This window comes from Xiphophorus hellerii, chromosome 11, assembly GCF_003331165.1.
Source record: "Xiphophorus hellerii strain 12219 chromosome 11, Xiphophorus_hellerii-4.1, whole genome shotgun sequence".
Lineage (NCBI taxonomy): Eukaryota > Metazoa > Chordata > Actinopteri > Cyprinodontiformes > Poeciliidae > Xiphophorus > Xiphophorus hellerii.
This window is the reverse complement of record NC_045682.1, coordinates 10,978,174-11,000,280: the sequence shown is the minus strand read 5'-3', so window position 1 is coordinate 11,000,280 and position 22,107 is coordinate 10,978,174. Positions and strand designations below refer to the sequence as shown.

Sequence of the window (22,107 nt, the reverse complement as noted above, 5' to 3'; positions counted from 1 at the left end):
TCCAGGACCATCAGTTTAAATTACAGCACAGATTATTACTGTGCGTCAGTGCTTTGCCAGAAAACTCCTCAAAACTCACTCACAGGTAAAGAAAATTGTTAGATATTTGAGTACATTTTGGAACCGCCATGCCTCCAGCCTGCCATAAACTGGAACCTGCTGGAGCAGCAGTGTCACTGTCCATGATGAGGCCAGTTTTCCAACAACCAGGGCAGAGAGACACCTGTCTGAAAAAGGAACACCTTTAACCCCTTAGCAGCAGGGGCTTGTTTGGGGAATGGTAACACAAAAAGTTTGATGGATGAACAGTGAGGTGAGGCAGTGATGTGCTGTATCACACACACTGAATGACAGTAGGTTCATTCCCATTGTTCTCTCCCTTTGCATCACCTACATACATGTTTAATTAGACATGAACACAGTTTGTCTAATATGTTTAATCTCTCAGGTTGGCCTTAAAAGGGCATTGCAAATGAACAGGGTGAGGCAGAAAGTACAGTGTCACATTGATAGGGGGCAGCACTGAGCCATATATTTACAATGGGCAACAGGTGCTTATCTACACACTGGGAAGACTAAAAACTTGAAAATAAACGCAAAGAAGGATGATTTTGAAGATATTCATGGAGAACAGGAGGCAGATGGACTTCCTATACAAATAAAGGTAAGATCATCCATCCATCCATCCATCCATCTTCTAACACCCTTGTCCCTAGTGGGTTTGGGAGGGGTGCTGGTGACAATCTCCAGCTGACATTAGACGGGGTACATCCTGGACAAGTCGCCAGTCTGTCGCAAGATCATACATTATTTTCAACTTTAATAAAACAAAAAAACAAAAAAAAAACTGCTAACATTTAAATTTTAAAAAACATCTACATTAACCTTGAATCTTTTGTCCTGTTGGACAGCATGGAATTAAAAACTTTTGAAACCAAGTGATTTGATTAAGGTCAAAACTGAAATAAAAGGGTACTATTTTGGGTTTTATATGTTTGAACATTATCCGTCACGGATCTCACTGCACATGACTGCAACAGGTCGCCCCAAACACACGACAACTGAAGCAGGCTAACATTAAGGTAATGTCTCGCCAAAACAACAACCTGAACTTACTGGATATTTTTTAACTATGCCTAAAAGGTTCAGAAGATATTTTTGATTTTATCTATGCAGCTAATTATGCAAGAAGCTTCGTCAAGTCAAAGTGAAAACTTCATCAGACATATTCAAACAAATATTAGCACTGGTTAATGCATATGGAGACAGAGAGCAAACTCATACATTACAAAATGTGATTTAAACATTATATTTATTGAACTGCACCCTTCAACCTTTACATCAGAGATTTTGACATACCTCATATTTAAAAACAGCATTGTACTAATATCAAATTCCCCATTACAAAATGTGCATCCATATAGAAAAGATAAAAACAACAACGGCAACCAATCACATCTCAAAAATAGGCATGGCAAAAAGAACAGCAGAGCACAGAGCTGGATTATTTGGCACCAACTGTCTAACTTGCCAGGATTTGATCCACTGGGAGTGACAGATGAGTGTGCGTTTGGCACTGTCATTGGTCCACAACAAGTCGCAGTGAGACTCCTGCCAGGTGGCGGAGGGAGACATACATTGCAGTGTGACAAATAAACAAGCCAACAGTATCCTCTGGGAGGAGACGCTAAGGTGAGGGAGGACCCTTCTGTACCTGCTTTCACCCCTCCGTGCCTCCCCAGGCCTTCTCTTTTGTTGAAACAGACAAAAAACCAAGAGGAAAATACCACCGCTTTGAGTTTGTGGCTAGGAGAAAATGAAAATGTCATAAATTGATCAAAACACATTATGTAATCGGCGACATTATATTGTGTTAATTAAGTTAAACTGTAAATATCGCTCCTCATCATACAAAGTGGAAAGCATCCAAGAAAAATCTTTTGAAAAATCGTTGATTTTTTTTGGAATAGGTAAAAGAATTGCCACTTTCAAAACATAATATTCAAATACAATCAAATGTTTTTGGAATTTCTTTCCCACAAAGACCATTTACAGTACTGCAGCATTTGATATTAAAATAAATCTTTACATTTAAACCTTTGCCTGTTTAGGCTTTGGAAACAGAGCAACAGAGATCATTTGGTTTCTTACATCATCTTGTGTGGCAGTAATTCAAGCAGAAGGACTCTAGGACCCGGGTGAGAGGGCGTCTATTGTTGTTTACGGATTACCTGACGGAGGGCGTGGTTGTTAGGCGCAAGTGGTCAGGCTTTGTGGGAAGGGGTGGCTTAAGGCCGTGGGACGGGGCCAGTCCCGGGTTGTCAACACTGAAGTTTTTCATCAGATGAGCCACCCGGCCGCGCCCTGTGCAAGCTGTTGCAGTCAATGCTTTCCCGGCCTCTGCTGAGTCAGCCCTCTGAAACTTTCCCAATGCGCCAATATCTGTAAAAGAAAAGATTTGGTCACTTTTAACAAAGGATGATTACTCTTAAGTGCAGTCCTGAAAGTCCTGGCATGAGATTAGGGGTGCACCGATAAATTGGTCGGCTGATCGGATGAGATTTCCTTCATTTTTGGTGCTCGGATTAATGGCCAAAACTTACATGTGAAACCAAACTGATCTACCTCTACTGAAGTCTGAAAATCATTCCCTGCCCCCTTTTGCTCCTCCGTGGGAGAGGGCCGACTGACACAATCACCCACAAGGTCACGTCTGCACGTGTGCTGTTAATAATAGTCACCCCACTGTTGCCAACGACTGTGTCACAGTGTCGGCGAAGAAAAAATAAATAAACTGGTATTTGCCAAAATCTGAATCAGCAGGTCAGGCTTTTAAACGATTGGTGATCGGCCAAAAAACTGCTATCGGTTCCCCCCTACATGAATTATTAAAACGCGCAATATTTCTTGCCATAATGGAGACTGTCTCACAGACACTATAGCTACAGTTTTAGTGCAAACTATTATTTTGATATAAAACTCAGGCAAGGCTATGCCAGTTTGTTTAAATACCAACATTCATACCTAAGGCAATCAAAAGTACTTAAAAGAAAATCAAATGGAAAAAAAAAAAACAAATCTTCAGGCTATGCAAAGTGTCAGAAAAACCGGCATCAGAATAAAAGCTCTCAGGTGTCACAAAGAAGCTCCCAACAGGTGTCAGGTCAGAGGTTTCCAAATGCGTAACCAACGTGCGATGGTGGCAGACTGGAAGGTAAAGCCGGTACAGTATATACATGAGCATTTAAAGCCACACCAACAGCAGCAATGGAGGTAGAAATGGGAGAAAAACACAATTAGGAATAAATGAATGGTTAAATTTATAACGTAATACCCAGGATCATGACACATGAGAAATTTGAAATTCGTGCAGGAAATAAGAAAACAAAGTAACACAGATTTTTGGGTGGACAATTAAAGAGAAAATAAAAAAAAACTTCAAGTGAATAGCTTAGAAATTAGCCCAATATAATCAATAACAGTTATACTTCTGGATTCTTCAAGAAGCAATATTAGATCTGACATTAATGGAAAACAAAAACAATATATTATATTATACAGCCGTGTGAAAAGCTTTTAAACAGTTTTTATTTTTGGTAGAATAATCCAACACTAAAATAACCACATAAGTATTTTTAATTAAAGAACATTTGCTGCCAGGATAGTTTCACTTTGCCAAAGGCCATTAGGTGAAGCAAGGAACCACGTTCATCTCCTCACTACACACAGAGAAAAAAAATATTTATTAGATACCATCTACTTGCAAAAATGTTTGGGATTGAGGTAATAAAGTTTTTCTGTTTCTACCGTCAGAAATGTAAACATGTAAAGTTCACTAAACTTTGGTTTTAACTGGAACCATGTGTTCCAACAGATGAGAATAGTACCAATCCTTCCACATCAGTGTGGCATGAAACAAATTATAAATCCTTGCAAGTATGGAGGAGAACCTATGATGCTGTGGGCCAATTTCTCTTCCAAACCTGATAGAAGATAGAGCATTCTGAACACAAAAAAAAAAAAAAAAAGCAGTGACCTTCAATAAAAATCTTGGGTCGCTTGGTCTTTGTTTTGATATGAACTGCATTATGTCCAGTTGACATTTTGTGGAATAATTTGGAGTAGCAACTTGATTTGGAAAAGCTATCAGCAGCACCAAACCTGTTTCAAACAGGAGTCTACACCATCGAGACAGATTGTTAATGGTCAAAGGTTCCTGTTCCCCCCGCCCCGCTCTCTCTCTCTTGGTATGATCCAACCTTGTGAAATTATACTTGAGAACATTAAGTTCTGTTTTCAAAAGGTACAAAGTGTTACCAACAGGAGTATCAACAATCATGCCATCTGCATTATCGTTAAAACAATTACTTCTTAACATGAACATTTTTTCCCCACACCCCAGAATGTACTCAAATTCAAGGGTGGATTTTTCTAAAATATTCAGTGCGAGATTATTGGTACTTCAATAAAGCCTTTATATAAAGGCTTTTTATCTAGGGTTTGAGTAAATTAATAAAAACAAAATCACAGAATCGGTTTAACACTCACATCAGTATATCAAAAAAACAAAGCAAATAATAAAGTAAACACACAGTTATAGTTTTAGATAGTTTCGCAAATGTAAGATTCTAGCTCAACAGCAGCTACCATTCCCCTACTCCAGATGTCGTCTCTCTATATTCCTTCTCTCTCTTCCATCTTTTCTCTTTTCCTTCGCTTCCCTCCATCCAGCCGTGGGTGAGCAGAGGTCATCCTCGCTGGAAGTGGAGCGGGGACACAGCTGGGCGTAGTTTGTGTGTGCGTGCTCGCCACGGTGCCATGTTTTGGAAGAGGGTTGTAATTGAGGGAGGAATGGAGGGAATGGAGGGAACGAGAGTAACGAACGATAGGGGAGGGAGGGCCGCAGGGACGGCAATGGAGGAGCGAGCAGACAGACGCTGCTCAGACACCAGAAGGCTTGAGGAGCCACATATTTTTAGCGTCGTCCCCTGGGGGACAGAGATATGTGAGAGTACCCGAGTGCGTGGCTACAGAAAGACACACGAGCGCTCTCTTTCTTTCTTACACACACACACACGCCGACACACGCACGCAGCAGAGTGAAAACATGCACACATTGACGCACATGCCACATATCGTTCAGGTCCGTGCATGCTCTTTCGCACACAAACACTCACACACCCCTGCTGCTCACGGATTCAGTCATGCATGCCGCCATCTCTGACTAATACCCCGGCACTGCACATGCACAGAGGTGGTTGTTAAAGCCCAAAAACACAGACAGATACACCTGGGGGCCAGGAAACCTTTAAGGCGCTTTACATCTTGCAGGCATGAAGGGAGGAAACCTGAAGTAGCCTTTAAGGGGGTTTTATTGTTTATTGTTGTTTACGCTCTCCTCTTCCTCGGTTTTGGCCCCTCTCCCTGTGGTGACACTTCATCCCTCTACCTTTCTCCTCATCTTCCTCCCCACATGTCCTGCCCTGCCTTCCTTTGCCCCCTGACCCCACGGTTCCTGTGTTAATGTCCTCTCGCCGCGCTGCGTGGGCTTGCCTCTGATTGTCTCGTTGTGTTGTGCGGTCACCACGGAAACCTTGGATAGGCTCCAGCAATTGAGGCCGACACACATCGAGGCACGCACCCCGCACGCACGCGGAGGCAGACGCACACACCCGCGGTCAGTTTTCTGAGCTCGGAGACTCGGCGCGGGTCTGAGCAGAATGCTTAATGGAGAGACGGAGCGATAGAAAAACGGAGAGTAGAGAAGGAGGACTGGTGTTGTGGGCATTCACTGTAAAATCTAAGGCAAAAGACCAACACCTTCCCTCAGGTAGCCTGACTAACCTGTCCCAACACACCCAGAAAATGCTTAAACTCCACGCCTTCCTGCCTGAAACCCTCCTGGGCAGCTGCTCCCTGATCTCTGCTCACAGAAACTGTGTTTGAGGCTCCCTGTAAATCCTGTAAATACTCCCATCGATGTAATAAGCATTAAATTAGTTATCAGCACAAATTTATCTTCTGCTTGAGCTTTTAAGTGTTGCTCAGCACCTTCCGGGACAGCATGTGGGAAGCACAGGGAACACGAGGAGGATGAGTAAGCTAGCAAAAAAATAAATAAATTAAACGCCAATCTATCTCTTTAAAGATCTCTGCGTCTCTGGCCGGAAAAGAGGAGGAGCTGTGTGGGGCGGATGGGTGGGGTTGGGGGGGGGAGGGGGTTGGGATGGGGCAGGAGCGGGGCATAGGGCAGAATTCCTGAGCAGCACATCTGTGGACTGAAGGGCAGGGGAGAGGAGGAGGAGAGGAGGAGAAGTGTAGGTGTAGGCGTGTGTGTGCGTGTGGAAGCGTTGGCTCCTGTGTGGGGGGCTGGGGCCCCTGTCACTTATCGGCTCTGGCTGAGCGTCACCCAGGGCTAGAGTTGGGAAGCGGCGCTGGAATGCCTGTCCTTTCCTCTGAAGGTGAAGACAGAGGAGAGGGAAGCCAGCGGACTGAGTGGGAGTAGCTTTGAAACGCAAACGCTCTCGCAAATGTATGGGTGCTGAAAAATCGCTCATGGAGCTATTCTCAAAGCTCACACGCTACATAAACTGCAAATCTTAGTTTAACTTCAGATCAAGCTGACACACTTGTTTCCACAGCACTAAATGTCTTTAAAGCAGCATCAAATAGCCCTGAATTCACTGAATCAGATTATACTTGACACATCTGTGCAGGAACAAAAAGAAAGAAAAAAAACAGCAAAAGACAGAGCTACTCAGTGATGGCATTTGTTTTCCTACTAATTTCCTGGAACAGTCAGCACTCACATGTTCTATTATGTGTTAAATAGGTCATGTGAACGGAAAGAAAAAAGTGCGTTGCTTCTTTTGGATTCATTAGGGCGAGAGTATTGCGGTTTCCAACTGATTACAATGAGTCGGTATTTGATGTTCTGCACCATTTGTGCCATTACATCAGTGAGACACTCAGGATTTCACAACTTCGGTCCAGTTCAGGAACTGAGGGTGCAGAGGCTTCCCTGACATTTGGGCAACACATTAAAGGCCAGGCAAGAACACCTGAAAGCAGACACAATATTCTCTTTTGATATTTGAAAAAATACATGTTTTTCCACTCCCTTGCTCCCCATTTAATGGTTTCCTCATTTGTATTATTTTACTAAAATTGTATAACTGAGGCATGACCACGCAATTGCTTTTACACTCTTTCCTAATTTGTAGATGTAATGTTTAGTAGTCAGTTATTTTCTTGTCTTTTCCTTTATTTTACACAATGTTAAAATATTGTTGCTTAACTTAAAGCACCTTTAGTCCAGTTCCTCTCAGTCCATGTTAACACAACAGTCAGCCATGTCGCTGTTAGGTCTGTAGGTGTCTCCTCTCCGTGCTAACGGGAATGCTTGTCAGTACTTCCATTCAAACGAAAACAACTGAGGCTCAGTTCGCCTCGTCCTCCCAGAGGAACGAGCTTCCTGCAATTGTCAAGGTCAAACCGTCGTCCAGAGTCACGATCCGTTCATTCAGGACGGTTACAGACCACTAGAAACTCACCCGCCCACCACAACAGCTGTTCCTTCAAACTGCCGTCTCTCCTTAAATCTGTGTTACACGCTGTCCTCGAATTACCAACCCCTAACCACATGCAAAACATCCTCTTTGCTTTCTTTCCAATTTGCATCTTTTAATTCTTGTGTAGAACCGCTCCTTTTTAAAAAGAAAAAGAAAAGAAAAAACCCACTTCATATCCTTCTATAAACTGGCTTATTCGAGCAAAGCGATTGAGACCAAATTTTCATCTGGAGGACAATATGATGAGCAAACAATAGTTTTTAACTCTTCAGAGTCCACAGAGATTCACCAGGATCAAGTAACAGAAAAAAAAAAAAAACTATTTCAGTTTTTGTTGTTGTCGCCTGAGGAATTCTCTGCTATGAAGTCAGTATAATGGCTGCTTGTATTTTTTCTCCCCAAAGAAGCATATATACACAGAAATATTCAAATGTTCTTATTTATTTATTTATTTATTTTATTTATTTTTTTATTTATTTATTTTTGCAACATTTTGTAAAGAAAAATTAAATCAATGCCTAGTGATCAAACTTCTGTGTCACTTCCCAGCTGTGTAGTCTGAGACGGATTTGGACAATGAGGTGCAGCAGGATATGGAAAGGAAGGTGTTGCAGGAAGAGGATTTTTCCAGCAGAGGGACGCTGTGGGAATGAGACACTTTCCCCAGCTCAGCTTCCCTTCGCTAATATCACAATTCTCCACTAGGTGGTGCTAACTTCACCCTCACACAACAAATGTTTTTGCAAATTTGGGTCAATTGAGGCTGAATAGTTGTCAGATCTTGAACGTGAATAATGGGTTGTAATAAAAAATGATTGAATTGTCTGTAAAAATTTCCTGCAATATTTAAAATATCTTTCAGGAAGAAATTCAAATTCTGTCTTTTTATCTGGAAAAGATTTTTAGATTCAAAATGGATTAAACAGAGTTGAAAGTTTTTATTTTGTTATGGGGTTTTTATCTCTAAAAATTGTCATCCTAAACAAAAATGGTTTCCCTTATTTTAATCCATTAAAGAATAAAATCAAATTACAGCTTTATGTTGACACATCAAATGACCATAAACTTAACATTTTTGTTTTTTGGGCTGCATCTCATCAATCTTTTCCCAAAATAAAACACTGGGGATGCAACCAAACATACAGGTGTGTAGCAAGGGCCAAATCGCAGACTCATTTTGCCCCCCTCCTCCCTCTCTTGGCAGGCCCCTGGTTCTTTGCCAGTCCATGCGGATTCCAGCAGGCTGAGGCACTGTTTGGCGAGCGCTCAGGGCTCAGAGAAATAAATCGCTCCGCCTTACTGCAGCACAGAAATCCGTTTCTAGTGTGAACTTTGCTCAGGCTGTTTCTCCTCAGCTCTCAGCAGCCATTGTTTTTCTTATGCGTTATGCAGATATTCTGATGAGGATTCTCATATACAGCGACTTGCATAGATACACATATAGCTTCAGTCCTTCTACATTTTGTCACGTCACAACCACAACCCTCAATGTACTTCATACACCTGACATAAAGTAGCACATAGCTGAAATGCAAATTGATACATACTTTTTAAAAATCAGGAAAAGTGGACTGAAGAAAACTACTGTTGACAGGAATCTGTAAGACGTCCTGAGGCTGCTTGTGTTCAGTAGAAACAGGAAAGCTTGTCAAAGTTGATGGAAAAGAGGGATGGAGGTAAATGCAGAAAAATACTGGAAGGAAACCTGTTTGAAGCTACAAAGATGAGAGATGAAAGTATACCTCCCAGAGGCATAACCCATACAGCCAGAGATCCAGTGGGATCAAAGCAGATTCGTAAGTTGTTAGAATGGTCTAGTCCACAGGTGTCAAACTCCGGTCCTCGAGGGCCGCTGTCCTGCAGTTTTTAGATGTGCCACAAGTACAAAACACTGGAATGAAATTGCTTAATTACCTCCTCCTTGTGTAGATCAGTTCTCCAGAGCCTTAATGACCTAATTACTCTATTCAGGTGTGGTGCAGCAGAGGCACATCTAAAAGTTGCAGGACACCGGCCCTTGAGGACTGGAGTTCGACACCCCTGGTCTAGTCAAATTCCAGGCCTAAATTGAGTAACTGAAAACACTGATGCTCTACATCCAACCTGAGTGAGTTTGAGCTGTTTTACATACAAGAATGACTGAAAATTTCTGACTCCAGATGTGTAAGGCTGGTAGAAACATACCACTGCAGCTGGGATTGTAGTAAAAGTCAATTCTGTGAAATATCTACTCGGGGACAATGAAACACCTTTTCCTATATTGTCACAAGTTTTCTCCACTTTGTGTTGTTCTGTCAAATAAAAATGCAATAAAACAGACTGAGACCATAAAATATGGATCAGTTAGGAGGGTGTCGATGCATTTGTAAGGAACTGTACGTTATCTTCAATATGTTGACGATTGTTTCATTGCCAATGTTTAATTTTCTTCTCTATCTATGTGTGAGCCTATAATAAGTGACATACAGGAAGGATTATTAATGATGGAAGGTTTTCTGTGTCTTTTTTTGTGTGCATCATCTGAGAGTAAACCAGGATATGCTCCAGCAAGTGTGCAAGTCATCCACATTCAGGCTTACAACAATCACTCCCTAAAGTGATTTTGACATCTGACCCAACATTTACCTTTATCTGTGGCGCCGCATGCTCACTCACCTTTCCCAGCCTGTGAATCTTGGGCCTTCTGGGGCTTCTCAGAGCACACGCTGCCTTTAGCGGTGGATGCTGATGTGGACTCTAATTGGACAGCGCTGCTGGAGGATGGCGTAGAGGATGCCAGTCTGAGATTTCCGAGGTCGGCCCTGGCGTTGATGCAGCCCGGCGTGGGGTTTGAAAAAGCCGGTCTGACGATGATGGCGTTGCTTCTCGTGGGTGGCCTGGAGCTCAGGGGCGCCTGGGAGACGGGCTTCACCTCCGTCGGACCGGACGCCTGTTCCTGGAGCTGCAGAGCCAGGAGTGACACAAAGAGGACCAGAGAGGAAGATCAGTGTTGACAACCAAATCACATGCAGTGGAAATACTGTCATGCGCAATTAAATCACGGGATCAATGATTCACTAAATTACAGCTATCCAATGACAGCTCTGTGTGTACCGAAGCACACACACAGACACGGCTATGACCAGTGACTCGGAGTTTGCGGATGTGAGGGGAGAAAATTATAAGGCGACTTGAAAATCAAGCAGACTTGCTAATCTTCCTCCCCAGTCTTACGCCTTCTTAATCAACAGCTCTCCGCCTACAGAATGAGACCGCCGTCCCTCATGAAATGAGCTGCAGAAAACCAAGCTCCTTCCTCCTTCCAGAAACAAACCACTTTATTTATAAGAAACACATTGAATATCAGGATTTGGTAAAGGGTTGTCACACTGACCAAACTTCGTAAAGAAGAGGGGATCAGCAGAGATCGGAATTAAGTTATCTGTCAATAACTTAAAATAACAAAAAGACTGACATAAATAAATTACTACATCAGTGCAGTGCGCTCTGGAGGCAATGAGCCTCTCTGCTGAAGTGTTCAGAATGTCCAGGTTGCTGTATTAGTGGCCTTCAGGACAATACAGTCAAACCAGACTCAGTTATTACTTAGTTAGTTTACTGTCGTATTAGCAACAATGACCACATCAAGGTACAAAAAGGCACAAAAAGCAATTATCAGTTGAAATATCCATTAAAATAGTCATCACACTGTAAAAACACAAAATCTTACCAAGTAATTTTGGTCCAGTTTCTAGCGCAAATATCTTAGTATGCTTGAAATGAGAGAAAACTAACTTACAAGTAACTTATCAGCAACATGTAGGAGCTTGTTTTGATACTTCAATACTTCCTTAATATTGGTAAAAAAAAATAATAAAATGAAGTACTAGTCCGATTGGAAGATTATTTTACTTGTAACATGGGAAAAAGTCTTGTTATAAGTAAAATTATCTGTCAAACTTTTTACTAAAAACAAGCTCCTATATCTTGCTGATAAGTTACTTGTAAGTTAGTTTTGTCTTATTTCAAGTTTACTGAGATATTTGTGCTAGAAACTGGACCAAAGTAATTTTCATTACTTTGTAAGATTTTGTGTTATTTTTTTTTTCAGTGTAGATAGTAGTATATAAACAAATACAATTAAAAATGTGTCAAATGAAAAACCTTAAATGAAAAATACAAAGTCTAGGACTCTATGTGTTGGTGAAAAGCTATTCTGATGTTTTTAGATATAATTCACATTTTCTGAGAAACTAAATGTTGGTGTCTTTTCAGCTGTAAGCCATAATTATAGAACTTAAACAGAGATTCTATACACAATCTATATAATTGGATCTATATGACTGAACTGAATAACTGAAATTAACTTTTTGATGACATTTTAATTTGAGATGTAACATGAGGAGGCTGGCCCAGACTTTGTGGACTCGAGGTACAGACGTTTCTTTTGTGGCAAAGAGGGGAATGAAAAGAAAAAAGAAGAACGCAGAACAAACTCGCTCGCCCAAATCTCAAGGGACTGTTCCACAATCCCATCCATCTGCGACTGACGCATTCTCCTTCTCTGGCGTTTTAATTCCCTGATCAAGTTCATCAACCATCTGTTCTGGGGCAGTCCTGAAATCCTGTCTCATGTCAACCCCCTCACACATACCTACACACACGCACACACATCATTTGCACACTCATAAACACAGAAACAGAAAGAAAGCGAGCGGAGATAGGAAGCACAGTCCCCCGACAAGACAAGTCTGGAAAGATAATGCAGCCTGTGGGAGGACAGTTGAATACAACTGCCCCAACTACCCCAGAGTGAGCGATGAAGGGTGGGGGGGTTTAGACCGGACGGAGTACAGAGAAGAGGGAATGCGGAGAGAAAGACGATCTGGAAAGAGGCAGGGAGCAAAGGGACAACTGGCCCTGACAGACATTTCCTGCTCCAGAGGAAGGGGACCTGCGAGTAACGTCTATAAAAGGACTGCTGCACAGTAAATCATCTGTTTATTACAAAGACCAGTGCACTTAAACATTTAAAACAAGATGCTCCCTCACAAAATGTCTGAGTCTAATTACACATTGCAGAAAATTAAACAGGAACAGTATAAGAATCTGAGAAAAATTCGAAGCAGTTTAACAATGGGTCCTCAGTTGCTGCTGAAAGTGAACGCTTTCCACCTGACACCTGTGGGCTTAACCAGGGCACTACAGGAGTGAGGGCCGATGGAACAAAGACTGAATGCAGTTGCTCCAACTTACCGGCAGAGGGCGTAAAGTGCTGGTTTCCTCACGTTTCTCCTGTTGGGAGAGAAAGGAGCGTTGTTAGTTGATGTAAAAGGTTGCACTTTAAATGTGAGGCGGTATTCTGATCTACATTTGCAGAGTGAACGCGGAAGAAGAATAGAGCAAAACTTAAAAGTTCTGAAAATGACGTGAAGCATTGGGAGCAATGATGTGTGAAAACCAGACACGGCGTGAGATGCTCTCATTTCCGCTTCAGGCCAGATGAGACCTGGATCACTGCAGCTCAGTGTGTGCAAGGTTGCCATGACAACACACCAATGTGGGGAAAGAAGGTGCCCAGTTATTATTATTAAAAAAAATGAACTACTAAAATACAACTACCCCAGAAATGAAACATACAGCTGGTCTTCTGGGACTAATTTATCTACAAATGTTGATCTTGTCATTTTAGGGTGTGAGCACAAGATCCCATTTCAAAGAACTCTGCATATTTGCTCAGATTATCTTTGAGTTTAAAATGTTGTCATGATCTAAAACTTTTAAGGTTGTTAAGAAAAGGAGAAAATCTGTAAGGAAGTAAATACTTTATAAAAATGCCAAAAGCAAATATATTTGAAACAGATAGAAAACTCCAGAGAGACATCATGTTTGGTAAAAGCATTGTACATCGGCAGAAACACTCTGTCTCCCCTGTGAAACATGGTGGTGGCAGCATCATGTTCTAAAGATGCTTCCCTGCAGCAGATTCTGGAAAACCTATGAAGGTGGAGAAATGTATAAGATGTCTAAAATTCACAAGGACAATCTACCTCAGTATGCAACATAACTACAGCTTAAAAGGAGATTTCATTAAAAAAAAAAAAAATTCAAAGACAACAAAGTGAAGGCTTTGGAGTGGCCAAATCAAAGCCAGGATTGACAACTAATCAAGAATAAGTGGTTGTACTTGAAAAGAGTCGTTTAAGCTTCCTGGGAAATCTGACAGACGATGAGCTGTTGTGTAAGGAATGGAGAAAAACTGCAGAGTCCAGACGTGGCAGCCTGGCATACAGTATTCACAAAGGCTGAGTTTTGTCTTGTCTAAAACCTTTTTCTTTTTAGAGAGTTTTCCAAGTCACCTGGTCTAAAATGTTCTTCCCAATAAAATATGTTATTTGGTCACGTACTTTCAGAAGGAAGCGCAGCAACATTTATGATCACTTCCTGTTTGGCAGATTGTTGTGACATAATGAAGCTACAGACTAATTTCTAGTCGGCTTTAACTACATTCTTTGCTGTCAAAATGAATCACTTCCAAATCAAAATTGATATCAAACATGTAGGGTAACATTCCTACAAATAAAATGTTAGTTTAAGATTCCTGCAGCAGACGTTTGTGTCAGAGAATTATAAAAGTATTCAGTGTGTGTCTTAAAGTTTTAATAATTTTAATAGCTTGTTTTAATAATTTCTTCTTGTAATTTACTTCTATTCTCAGAAAATTTGCATTTTAGAAATCTACAAATCAACATTTTTAGCGTGCCTTTTCAAACTTTTAAAAATATAAACATTCCTAAATAAGCTGTACAAAAAAATACCTGCATTCACTAGTGCATGAAAATAACTTTAAAATAAAGACTTAAAAAGGAAACTAGTTTTTCAAAAGCTATGCTAAAAAGCTTTACTGATTGACATAAATCCAAGTAAGAGGATGAAACAATGGGAGTAGTCAAGAAAATCTAACTAAAATCGATTTCTTTTTTACTTAAGCAGCTTTTTTCATGTGTTAACAATGATATGCTAACATTTGTACAAGGAGTGAATTATGGTATAATCACACAAAAAATGTAGGGAAACAAAAATATCTGAATTTCTTTTTCCTCTCTGTCTCCAACGTTTAAGTCATTAATAAGGTTTTCTAAGAGTAACCCACCTTTAAGTTCAAGGAGACTTCTGCTTGTGTTTTCTGAGGGATGTGCTGACACTCACTTTTGACCTCTTGTGTGACCATGATGCTCTTCAAGGTAGTTTGGTGGCTGTAAAGTATAAACATCACATTCTAATTTAAAACAGGAAAAAACACTGATGTGGTTTTAATTTTCTGAGTTGTTCACTGCCTGTCATGTAGAAAATCTGTTTTATTAACGGGAAGTAATTACTGCGTGCTGTTCTGAAGACTTGGTGGTGACTTCTTGTCTACGGCTGCAGAGTTGATGAATTTGGAGGTCAGCTCATCCACTTCTCCGATTACAAGGACTGAAACGTCTCCATCCCGGCCGAGCAGCCAGCTCACACTCTTACTGTTGGCTGTAAAAAAAACAAAAAAAAAAACAGTTATACAACTCTATTCCCAAAAAATTACTACTTGTTAAATGTAACTGAAGCTAGTTTTTGAATCAATACCATCATAGTTTAATATAAGAGTTAAAAGATAGACGACTTACTGAAAGCTAAATTTATCAATCACCTCAATTTATTTTAAAAATAAAGTTTTTCTTAAAACCACCCAGCGACAAACATCAGTGTCGTTGCTATTTCTTATTTTTTATTGGGTTCGTTTTCTACACAATTCAGACAACCTGTCAGTTAGGAGGGTAAACAAATGACATCCAGAGACTCTTTACGGCCGTGGCCGCACACATTGTTATTGTTACACACACGCAAACACACACCGTACACACTTGAAGTCAGTGGCGTGCCGGTAGGTCCAGTTGGGGGGTGGGGGGATTTCGTTCTTTTTCTTTTCTTTTTCTCTGCACCATCCTCTCTGTGCTGCAGAGAGGATGGTGCAGAACAGAAAATTATTTTAAAAAGCTGAAATGTCTGGTTTTTAGGAATGTGATATCTGCCGAACCATTCTGAATCAAGCCATCCAGCATTATTCATTTCTTGACTGATTTATGACACTCAAATATAGTTAAAATTTAGTCTTTCTTTCTGTCTTGGCTTGTAAAATCAGTTATTACATTTTTGTATCATTTATTAAAATAAAATCCTTGATCTGTCTGGTATTTCTGAAGATCTAATCTGATTGGAAGGCAGAAATCTGCATATGACTAGTTTTATGTTTAACATTGAGGATATATTGACTTTTCAATCAATAACTCTCCCTAATGTTGCATAAATTTTATAGTGAGTTTATCTGTATCTGACAAAAATCTAAGAATATTTTTTCATCATTCATTTTTTGGAGCAGAGAGTTTCTCAGAGCTTTAAATTCATCCTTACTTCTGATGGGCTAGACTGGCTTTAGCAAGAGTTGGTTTCTGATATATCAAGGTTACAGAGAGTTACGGCTTTAAGCCTGATTTAATTTCCCATCATACATCTCCTACAGCTTTAAGTCAGTTTAATGAGGTGACGGAGTAACCGGAGCAAATCAGAAAGAAAGGGAGCAACGTTGGACATGATCTTGCTTTCAAACATTTTTTTCAAAACTGAAAATTACTACAGCCAATTCTAGACTGTCCCATGCCTTTCATGACTTCTTTTCTTCTTGTTGTTGGTAAAATCTTTGCAGATTTCCCATCTACTCATTGCAGATGAATGCCTGCGCAAACACTTGGCCTCATCTGATTGGCTACTGCTCAGCTGATTGTTTGAGAAACACTGCAAACCTATCAACAGTGTATCTGATGTGAATCTCTGTTTAAATGGCTGCTGGGAATGGAAGATATGATCAACAGACGTTCGCTTCAGGACGGCAACTGTAGGACTGATTCAGCTCACAGAAGGTTTATGTACTATGTAAACAGATCAGGAAGCCGGGGGAAAAAACCCGGCCACACTGGTTTTCCTCCCATCATCACTTCTGACCAGTACTTAAAAGCTGAATATCCATCTTCTTAACCCAAGACGCACTGATAGATAACCGGCATCTCCAGTTGTCTTTGTGTGATTTAGCAGCACAAAGGCATGTGGACACTTGTATCTGAACAAACACGTGTCACTGCCATGTGACTGTGGGAGCTGAGAAGTCAATTTATTCAGATAGCACAGCCAACACAATCCCAGGGCGAGAGCTTGTTGGGTGAAAACATACATTCATGGTGAGCTGGTTGCACCAGTCTGCCCTGTCGATCGCATTCCTACCCAGCATACCAGGATCACAGCGAAAACACGGCGTTCACAAACAAAGGTGATGCATCAGGTGCACACCGGATTCATTTAATGTGTCGGCTTCTCATTTCTAATAACAATAAGCAGAATTTAATAAGATGATTTTTTTTATCTGGGGAATGTGCTGAATGCTCTCCAGTCTTTCCTGGAATTTTCTAAATTGTTCCGGATACATTTTTTTGTGTGTCAGCAGTCTGTCGGCATAAACACAAAAATAGAGTGGAATGCCGTCATACTGAAGGTATTAATAGGATAAAGCATAAAAGTCAGGTTAACCACATAATCAGAAAAGCCTCAGGGTTAAACAAGAGCTCACAGTGTCAATAAGAGAAACATCAAACTTTATTCTGTGAACAAAAAAACAAAAAAAAGAACTTTTCCATCTACTTAGATAGTTAAACATATGTTTGCAGCATACTTCCTGTTTTGCTCTCTGCTAATTGTTTGAAGGATTTAGTCTTGACTCACTTCCTATTTCTCCCCCCCCACAGCAGCACAACAGCCACTGTTTCCTCTAAAGGAAAAACGGAAAAGGGAAAACGAGGCGAATGGAAGCGTTGCCACTGTGAGTTCTCAGCTTGCAGTCTCCGTTGCGAGGCTGCAAAGGACAGCTGCATCAGCCATTAAAGACAAAGAAAGGCCACTGTTCCTTCACTCTGAGCGGCAGTTTATAGGAAGATCCTTGTGATCAGCGAGAAGACAGAAAGGTTCATTCACACACCGCGATGTGCTTTTAAGTGACTGTAGGTCGTGCTGTCATTTTGTGATTTTCTCTTGTGAAAATAGCCTAAAAGAGCGTTTTGCTGTGTCCGGGTTATTACACAACACTTTCTCGCATTATCGCTCCCGACAAGGACAAACGAGACAAAATGTGGACTGACCACATTCTGCAGAGCAGCGTCCCGAGTTCCTGGCTGTTCAGTTGTTGACTGTTTCAGTCTGTTAACTCCAACGGTTGCGCCTGATAAACAAGGATACTATTTGAAATAAATGAGTAATTTCCCCTCTGCTGAGATTTCTTTTTTTTTTTTTTCCTCCCAGTATTTTCATCAAGCATCTGCTTCCTGCTTGGTTCTACACAAAACCGTGCATTTTGGAATGTGTTGTTAAATGACCCATCACAAAACAACCTGGAAATAAAATGCACAGTGCCTTGTAAAGATTTTTATACCCTTTTAAATTTTTCACAATTTTTCATGTAACGACCACAAACCCTGATGTACCTTATTGGGATTTTTTTTTTGTCTAATAGACAAAAATTAAAGTAGGGCACAGTTGTGAAACAGAAAAATAAAACATATAAACATGAATTTCAAAACTTTTATGATTAAAAATCTAAAAAGTGTTTCATCATCTGATACACTGTTAAAAACAGTAAAATCCAGTTTACCAGCTGCTTATGGTTGTCCACAGGGAGTAATTTAATCTCAGGATAAATTCAGTTGACTACTGATATTTCTTAGAGACCATTAGTGAACAAACAGTATCATGATGACCAAGGAACACGGCAGATAGCTCAATGATAAAGTTAGGAGATTAAATCTCTGGCAGTACTTATGAATTTAAGATGCTTTTCATCTAATCTGACTTCTTCGTAAAATAGCTCAAAGGTTTGAGCTATTTTACAAATAAGAATGGAAAAAATGTTCAGTCTCTGATTTTGCATAAACAAATCTACCCCAAAAGACTTACAAAGGGCGCCCTAATTCTTAAAAACAAACAATTTATAGTTTTGTAGTAGGGAATTTTTTAAAACCACTCAGTCCTTTCTTTGCCTTTCACAATGCTACATCGTTTTGTGTTGGTCTATCACATAAAATCTGCATAAAATGCTTAGAGGTTTACAGTTGCAACAAGTGAAAAGGTTTCCAGGGGTGTGAATACTTCTGCAACACACTGAATACTTATGAATGGCATTTATGTCAGACAATATGCTGACCTTCTTTAATACATTTTTATTTGCCGTAAAACACTCGCTGCGGCGTATTTACAACTTTTCAGAGTGGGAACATCTGTGAGTGAAATGCTAACATTAGTTTATTCATCATTAATCAGGGGGGAACTTGTTTACGGCCCTGAGGTATTCACCGTGCTTTCTGCTTCAGCTCTGAGTATGTTTGCAAACAGCTGCTTAAAGAATGGAGAACATGAGCTAAAGCGGCAACAGCACAACCAGCGGCTTAGGGAACATTTCACAGGTAATGCACAGACGTCTCCACAATCCCCTTCTCGAGGTCTGTGAGCCTATCAGGCGTTTTGCAGGAGACTGCACAAACATCTTTAGTGAAGGGATTTCGAATGAGGATCTCAGGTGGTTTGAGTGACAAACTGCACCGCTGTGCAGCCTCTTCTTTAAAGAGACAGGACGTATCAAAGTACAGCTGTGTTCAATACAGCGGCAGCCCGTGCCATCCGATCGCTTTTTTTTTTTTTTTGGTAGATTCAGATTGATAAATTGCAAATAATTCACTAGTAGGTGTAATAAAGTAACAGAAAACCTACAGACTTAAAATCCACACCAGGAGAGATGCTTATTTTGTGTGACTAAAATCAATAATCGAAAGGGGATGTGTTAAAAAAAAAAATAATAGTGTGGTGAAGTCCTTCATTCTGTGAACAAAGAGGGGTCAAACAGGAGGCCGATATGAGAGCATAAAGACAGGAAGAGTTCAATAAGGTTTTTATGGGGCATTCTTCTACAAGCACCTGAGCATCGTACGAGGATTACAAAGTTGATCGAAAAGATGGAAACACACAAAGAAGTGCTAAAACTGACAGGCTGCTCAGCTGACATGATCTCAGCGGCTTTAAAAACGGAAAACACAACAATGTGGAAGAAAACAGAGAAGTGCTGTTTGAACAGATCAAAGGAAAGCCAAAAGGATGAAGGTTTCTGCGTTATCGCCTGTGTGTAAATAGAAGATGATCATCAAAATCCAAGGCAAAAAAAAAAGAAAAAAATCCAAAACACTTTGTTTTGAAGAGGAAAGGTGCAACATTTTAAAGAACTTAAAGCAATGTCACTTATTACACTGAAAAATCCATGTGTATTTTTAAGCTCAGGGTCCCAAGTATCTTGGTACAGACATGTCTCTCATACTGTGGTGTCAAAACTACGATCAGATGTTCTGCGATCGGGCGTTCAGTTTGAAAACATCACACTAAAAAATAGGTTATGCTGCCTTATGCTGAATAGGAAATAGCTTTGAAATGGGTGTTCCAACAAAACAATGAACACAAACACACCAGTGAGAAAACAGCATTCTGGTTCCAGACCAACAAGATTAACACGATGGAGAGCTCAGCCAAATCCTCTGACCTTAATGCAATAAGAAAAGAAAACCTATAGGGTGACATGGGGGAAAAAAAGTTGCTTCTGACGACAACCGAAGCAAAACAGGGGAATAAAGTCCAATCGTGCTGAGCTGGAACAGATGTTCACCACAGCCAGAATTTGGTCAACTACATGAAAACAAGAGATGTGAAACAATTATCACAAAAAAACGATCACTGGGTCAGGGATTCTAGCATTTACAGTTTATACAGTGAGTTTGTACAGAAATGTTTTTGATTTGCGATAGAGCATGTGGTGTACACATGCAGTTTTGTGTGGGGGTGCGGGGGGGCGAGGAGAGAAAGTTATTAGAAAGGATTCTGAGCTTATTTTGAACACAAACATTTCAGTGTCTGGTCGGCGTGGTTACCGTTTCTTGGTTTTGTCCCCTTCGACTGGGCAGCGCCTCCCTCCCTCTCCAGCTTCTCCTCATGCTCTTTCCAGCGTCGGACCTGCTCCTCGCGCATCTTCAAGAAAAGTGTCTTTTTCTGATCCTCGTTCAGAGCTTCCAGAACGTCGGGGTCGATGTACATGTCCTTTAAAATTTGCTGCAGCATTTTGGCGGCGGGGTATATATATATATATATATTTTTTTTTTATCTAATGTAACTGGGAGAAGTAGAGAGAGGGTCTCATGGGTCGACTGCTGGAGGTGACAGTTTATAGTCTCATCCTGTTAGATTTTCTTGTCTTCTTTAGCCTACCAACAACCCACACAAACTTTTCTCTATGAATCACAACGCATGCATATCTTCTCACAATGTCACACACACACTTGAAACCCTGTTTCCTTTCTTTTTTGTGCTCCCTGCCCTGCTAAGACATCAGATTTTTGGAGGCCATCTTTGGGGGGGAAATCTATGGAGAAAAAACAGACAACATATAGAAGGTCATGTTATTCCCTCAATTTGATATGCAATGCTACATATATTTCTTGAAAGACTACTTCGTCTTGCACACTTTCTCCTTTTTGTTTATTTTGAATTTTTTTGGGAATCATTTGGTCTAAAATTATACACCAGTTTTTATCTTGTTCTTCCCTTCAAGAACACGGAAGATCCCAAAGCCTGCTTCTGCTCCGACAGAGAGGCTGATGTCAAGAATGGGAGGAGATTCCAGAGGAACGGGAGCGATTCTGTCATCAGCTGCCGACCTCACTCCTTCCCCCTCCCCGACACGCATCCCTTCCACTAAACCATGTTCTTGTCTCCCCACAAGCTAAGCATGATAGCAGCTCCATTTTAGCATGTTCGGGGTCAGCTGTTGGACATAAAGAAGTTGGCCATATCTTCGGAGCATGTGGGCCAGTCTTCCCAGCAGTGGGAGTGAAATTGGCTCCTCTGCTCTCTGCGATAATAAGTTAAACAAAGGCTTCCACCAGCAGTAACAACACTTGGAGGGAAAGAAAGGTTTTGCTCAAACTGACACATTAGTGGGATACAGACTGCTGTCTGCTACACACTGCAGAGGAGGAGGGGGGCATTTAGAGGGGAAACCCAGGGGGGAAACAGGAAATGTGAGGGAGGAAAGTGAGTGATAGAACAACAGAAGGTAAAAAGGGTAGAATTTGTTCAAGTACTCACAGTGGGATGTAGAGAGCCGCCGCTCCACAGCACAGTGTGCTAACTGAGCTGAGAGTCAGAGAGCCTGTGGGTCCTCCTCGTCTTTGTGTGTGTGACTGGCTGATGACGTCACAGCATTCCACGGTTCTCCCTCCCTCCCTCTCCACGGGCTCGCTTGCTCTCTCTCACACACACACACACACACACACACACGCAAGCACACGCCCACACACACATATATCTCAAATAATTGGAAGACTGCAATCCAGGAAACACTTTGGGAATATTAAAAAGAAGAGATGAGAGGAAAACTGCTTCATTT

The 22,107-nt window shown here is 40.9% G+C and overlaps 1 protein-coding gene across 1 annotated transcript; it reads right to left on the bottom strand.

The window, feature by feature from the left end:
- Positions 1–1,293: 1,293 nt before the first annotated feature.
- Positions 1,294–21,934, bottom strand: LOC116728613 (SH2 domain-containing protein 4A). Its single transcript, XM_032576854.1, has 7 exons — positions 21,807–21,934; positions 20,594–21,081; positions 14,930–15,077; positions 14,704–14,806; positions 12,807–12,845; positions 10,227–10,512; positions 1,294–2,442 (listed from the first exon to the last, which is right to left on the bottom strand). The coding sequence occupies exons 2-7, from the start codon at positions 20,778–20,780 to the stop codon at positions 2,228–2,230; spliced, it is 978 nt and encodes a 325-aa protein (XP_032432745.1). The 5' UTR covers positions 20,781–21,081; positions 21,807–21,934; the 3' UTR covers positions 1,294–2,227.
- Positions 21,935–22,107: the final 173 nt, after the last annotated feature.

What these genes read in the sequence shown, in the direction of transcription:
- LOC116728613 (XM_032576854.1), bottom strand. Translation starts at nt 20,780, where the DNA reads ATGCTGCAGCAAATTTTAAAGGACATGTACATCGACCCCGACGTTCTG. An exon ending in AAGTCTCCTTGAACTTAAAG is followed by an intron (nt 12,846 to 14,703) that starts GTGGGTTACTCT and finishes CTCTCCCAACAG; the next exon opens with GAGAAACGTGAGGAAACCAG. An exon ending in GCACTTTACGCCCTCTGCCG is followed by an intron (nt 10,513 to 12,806) that starts GTAAGTTGGAGC and finishes CTGGCTCTGCAG; the next exon opens with CTCCAGGAACAGGCGTCCGG.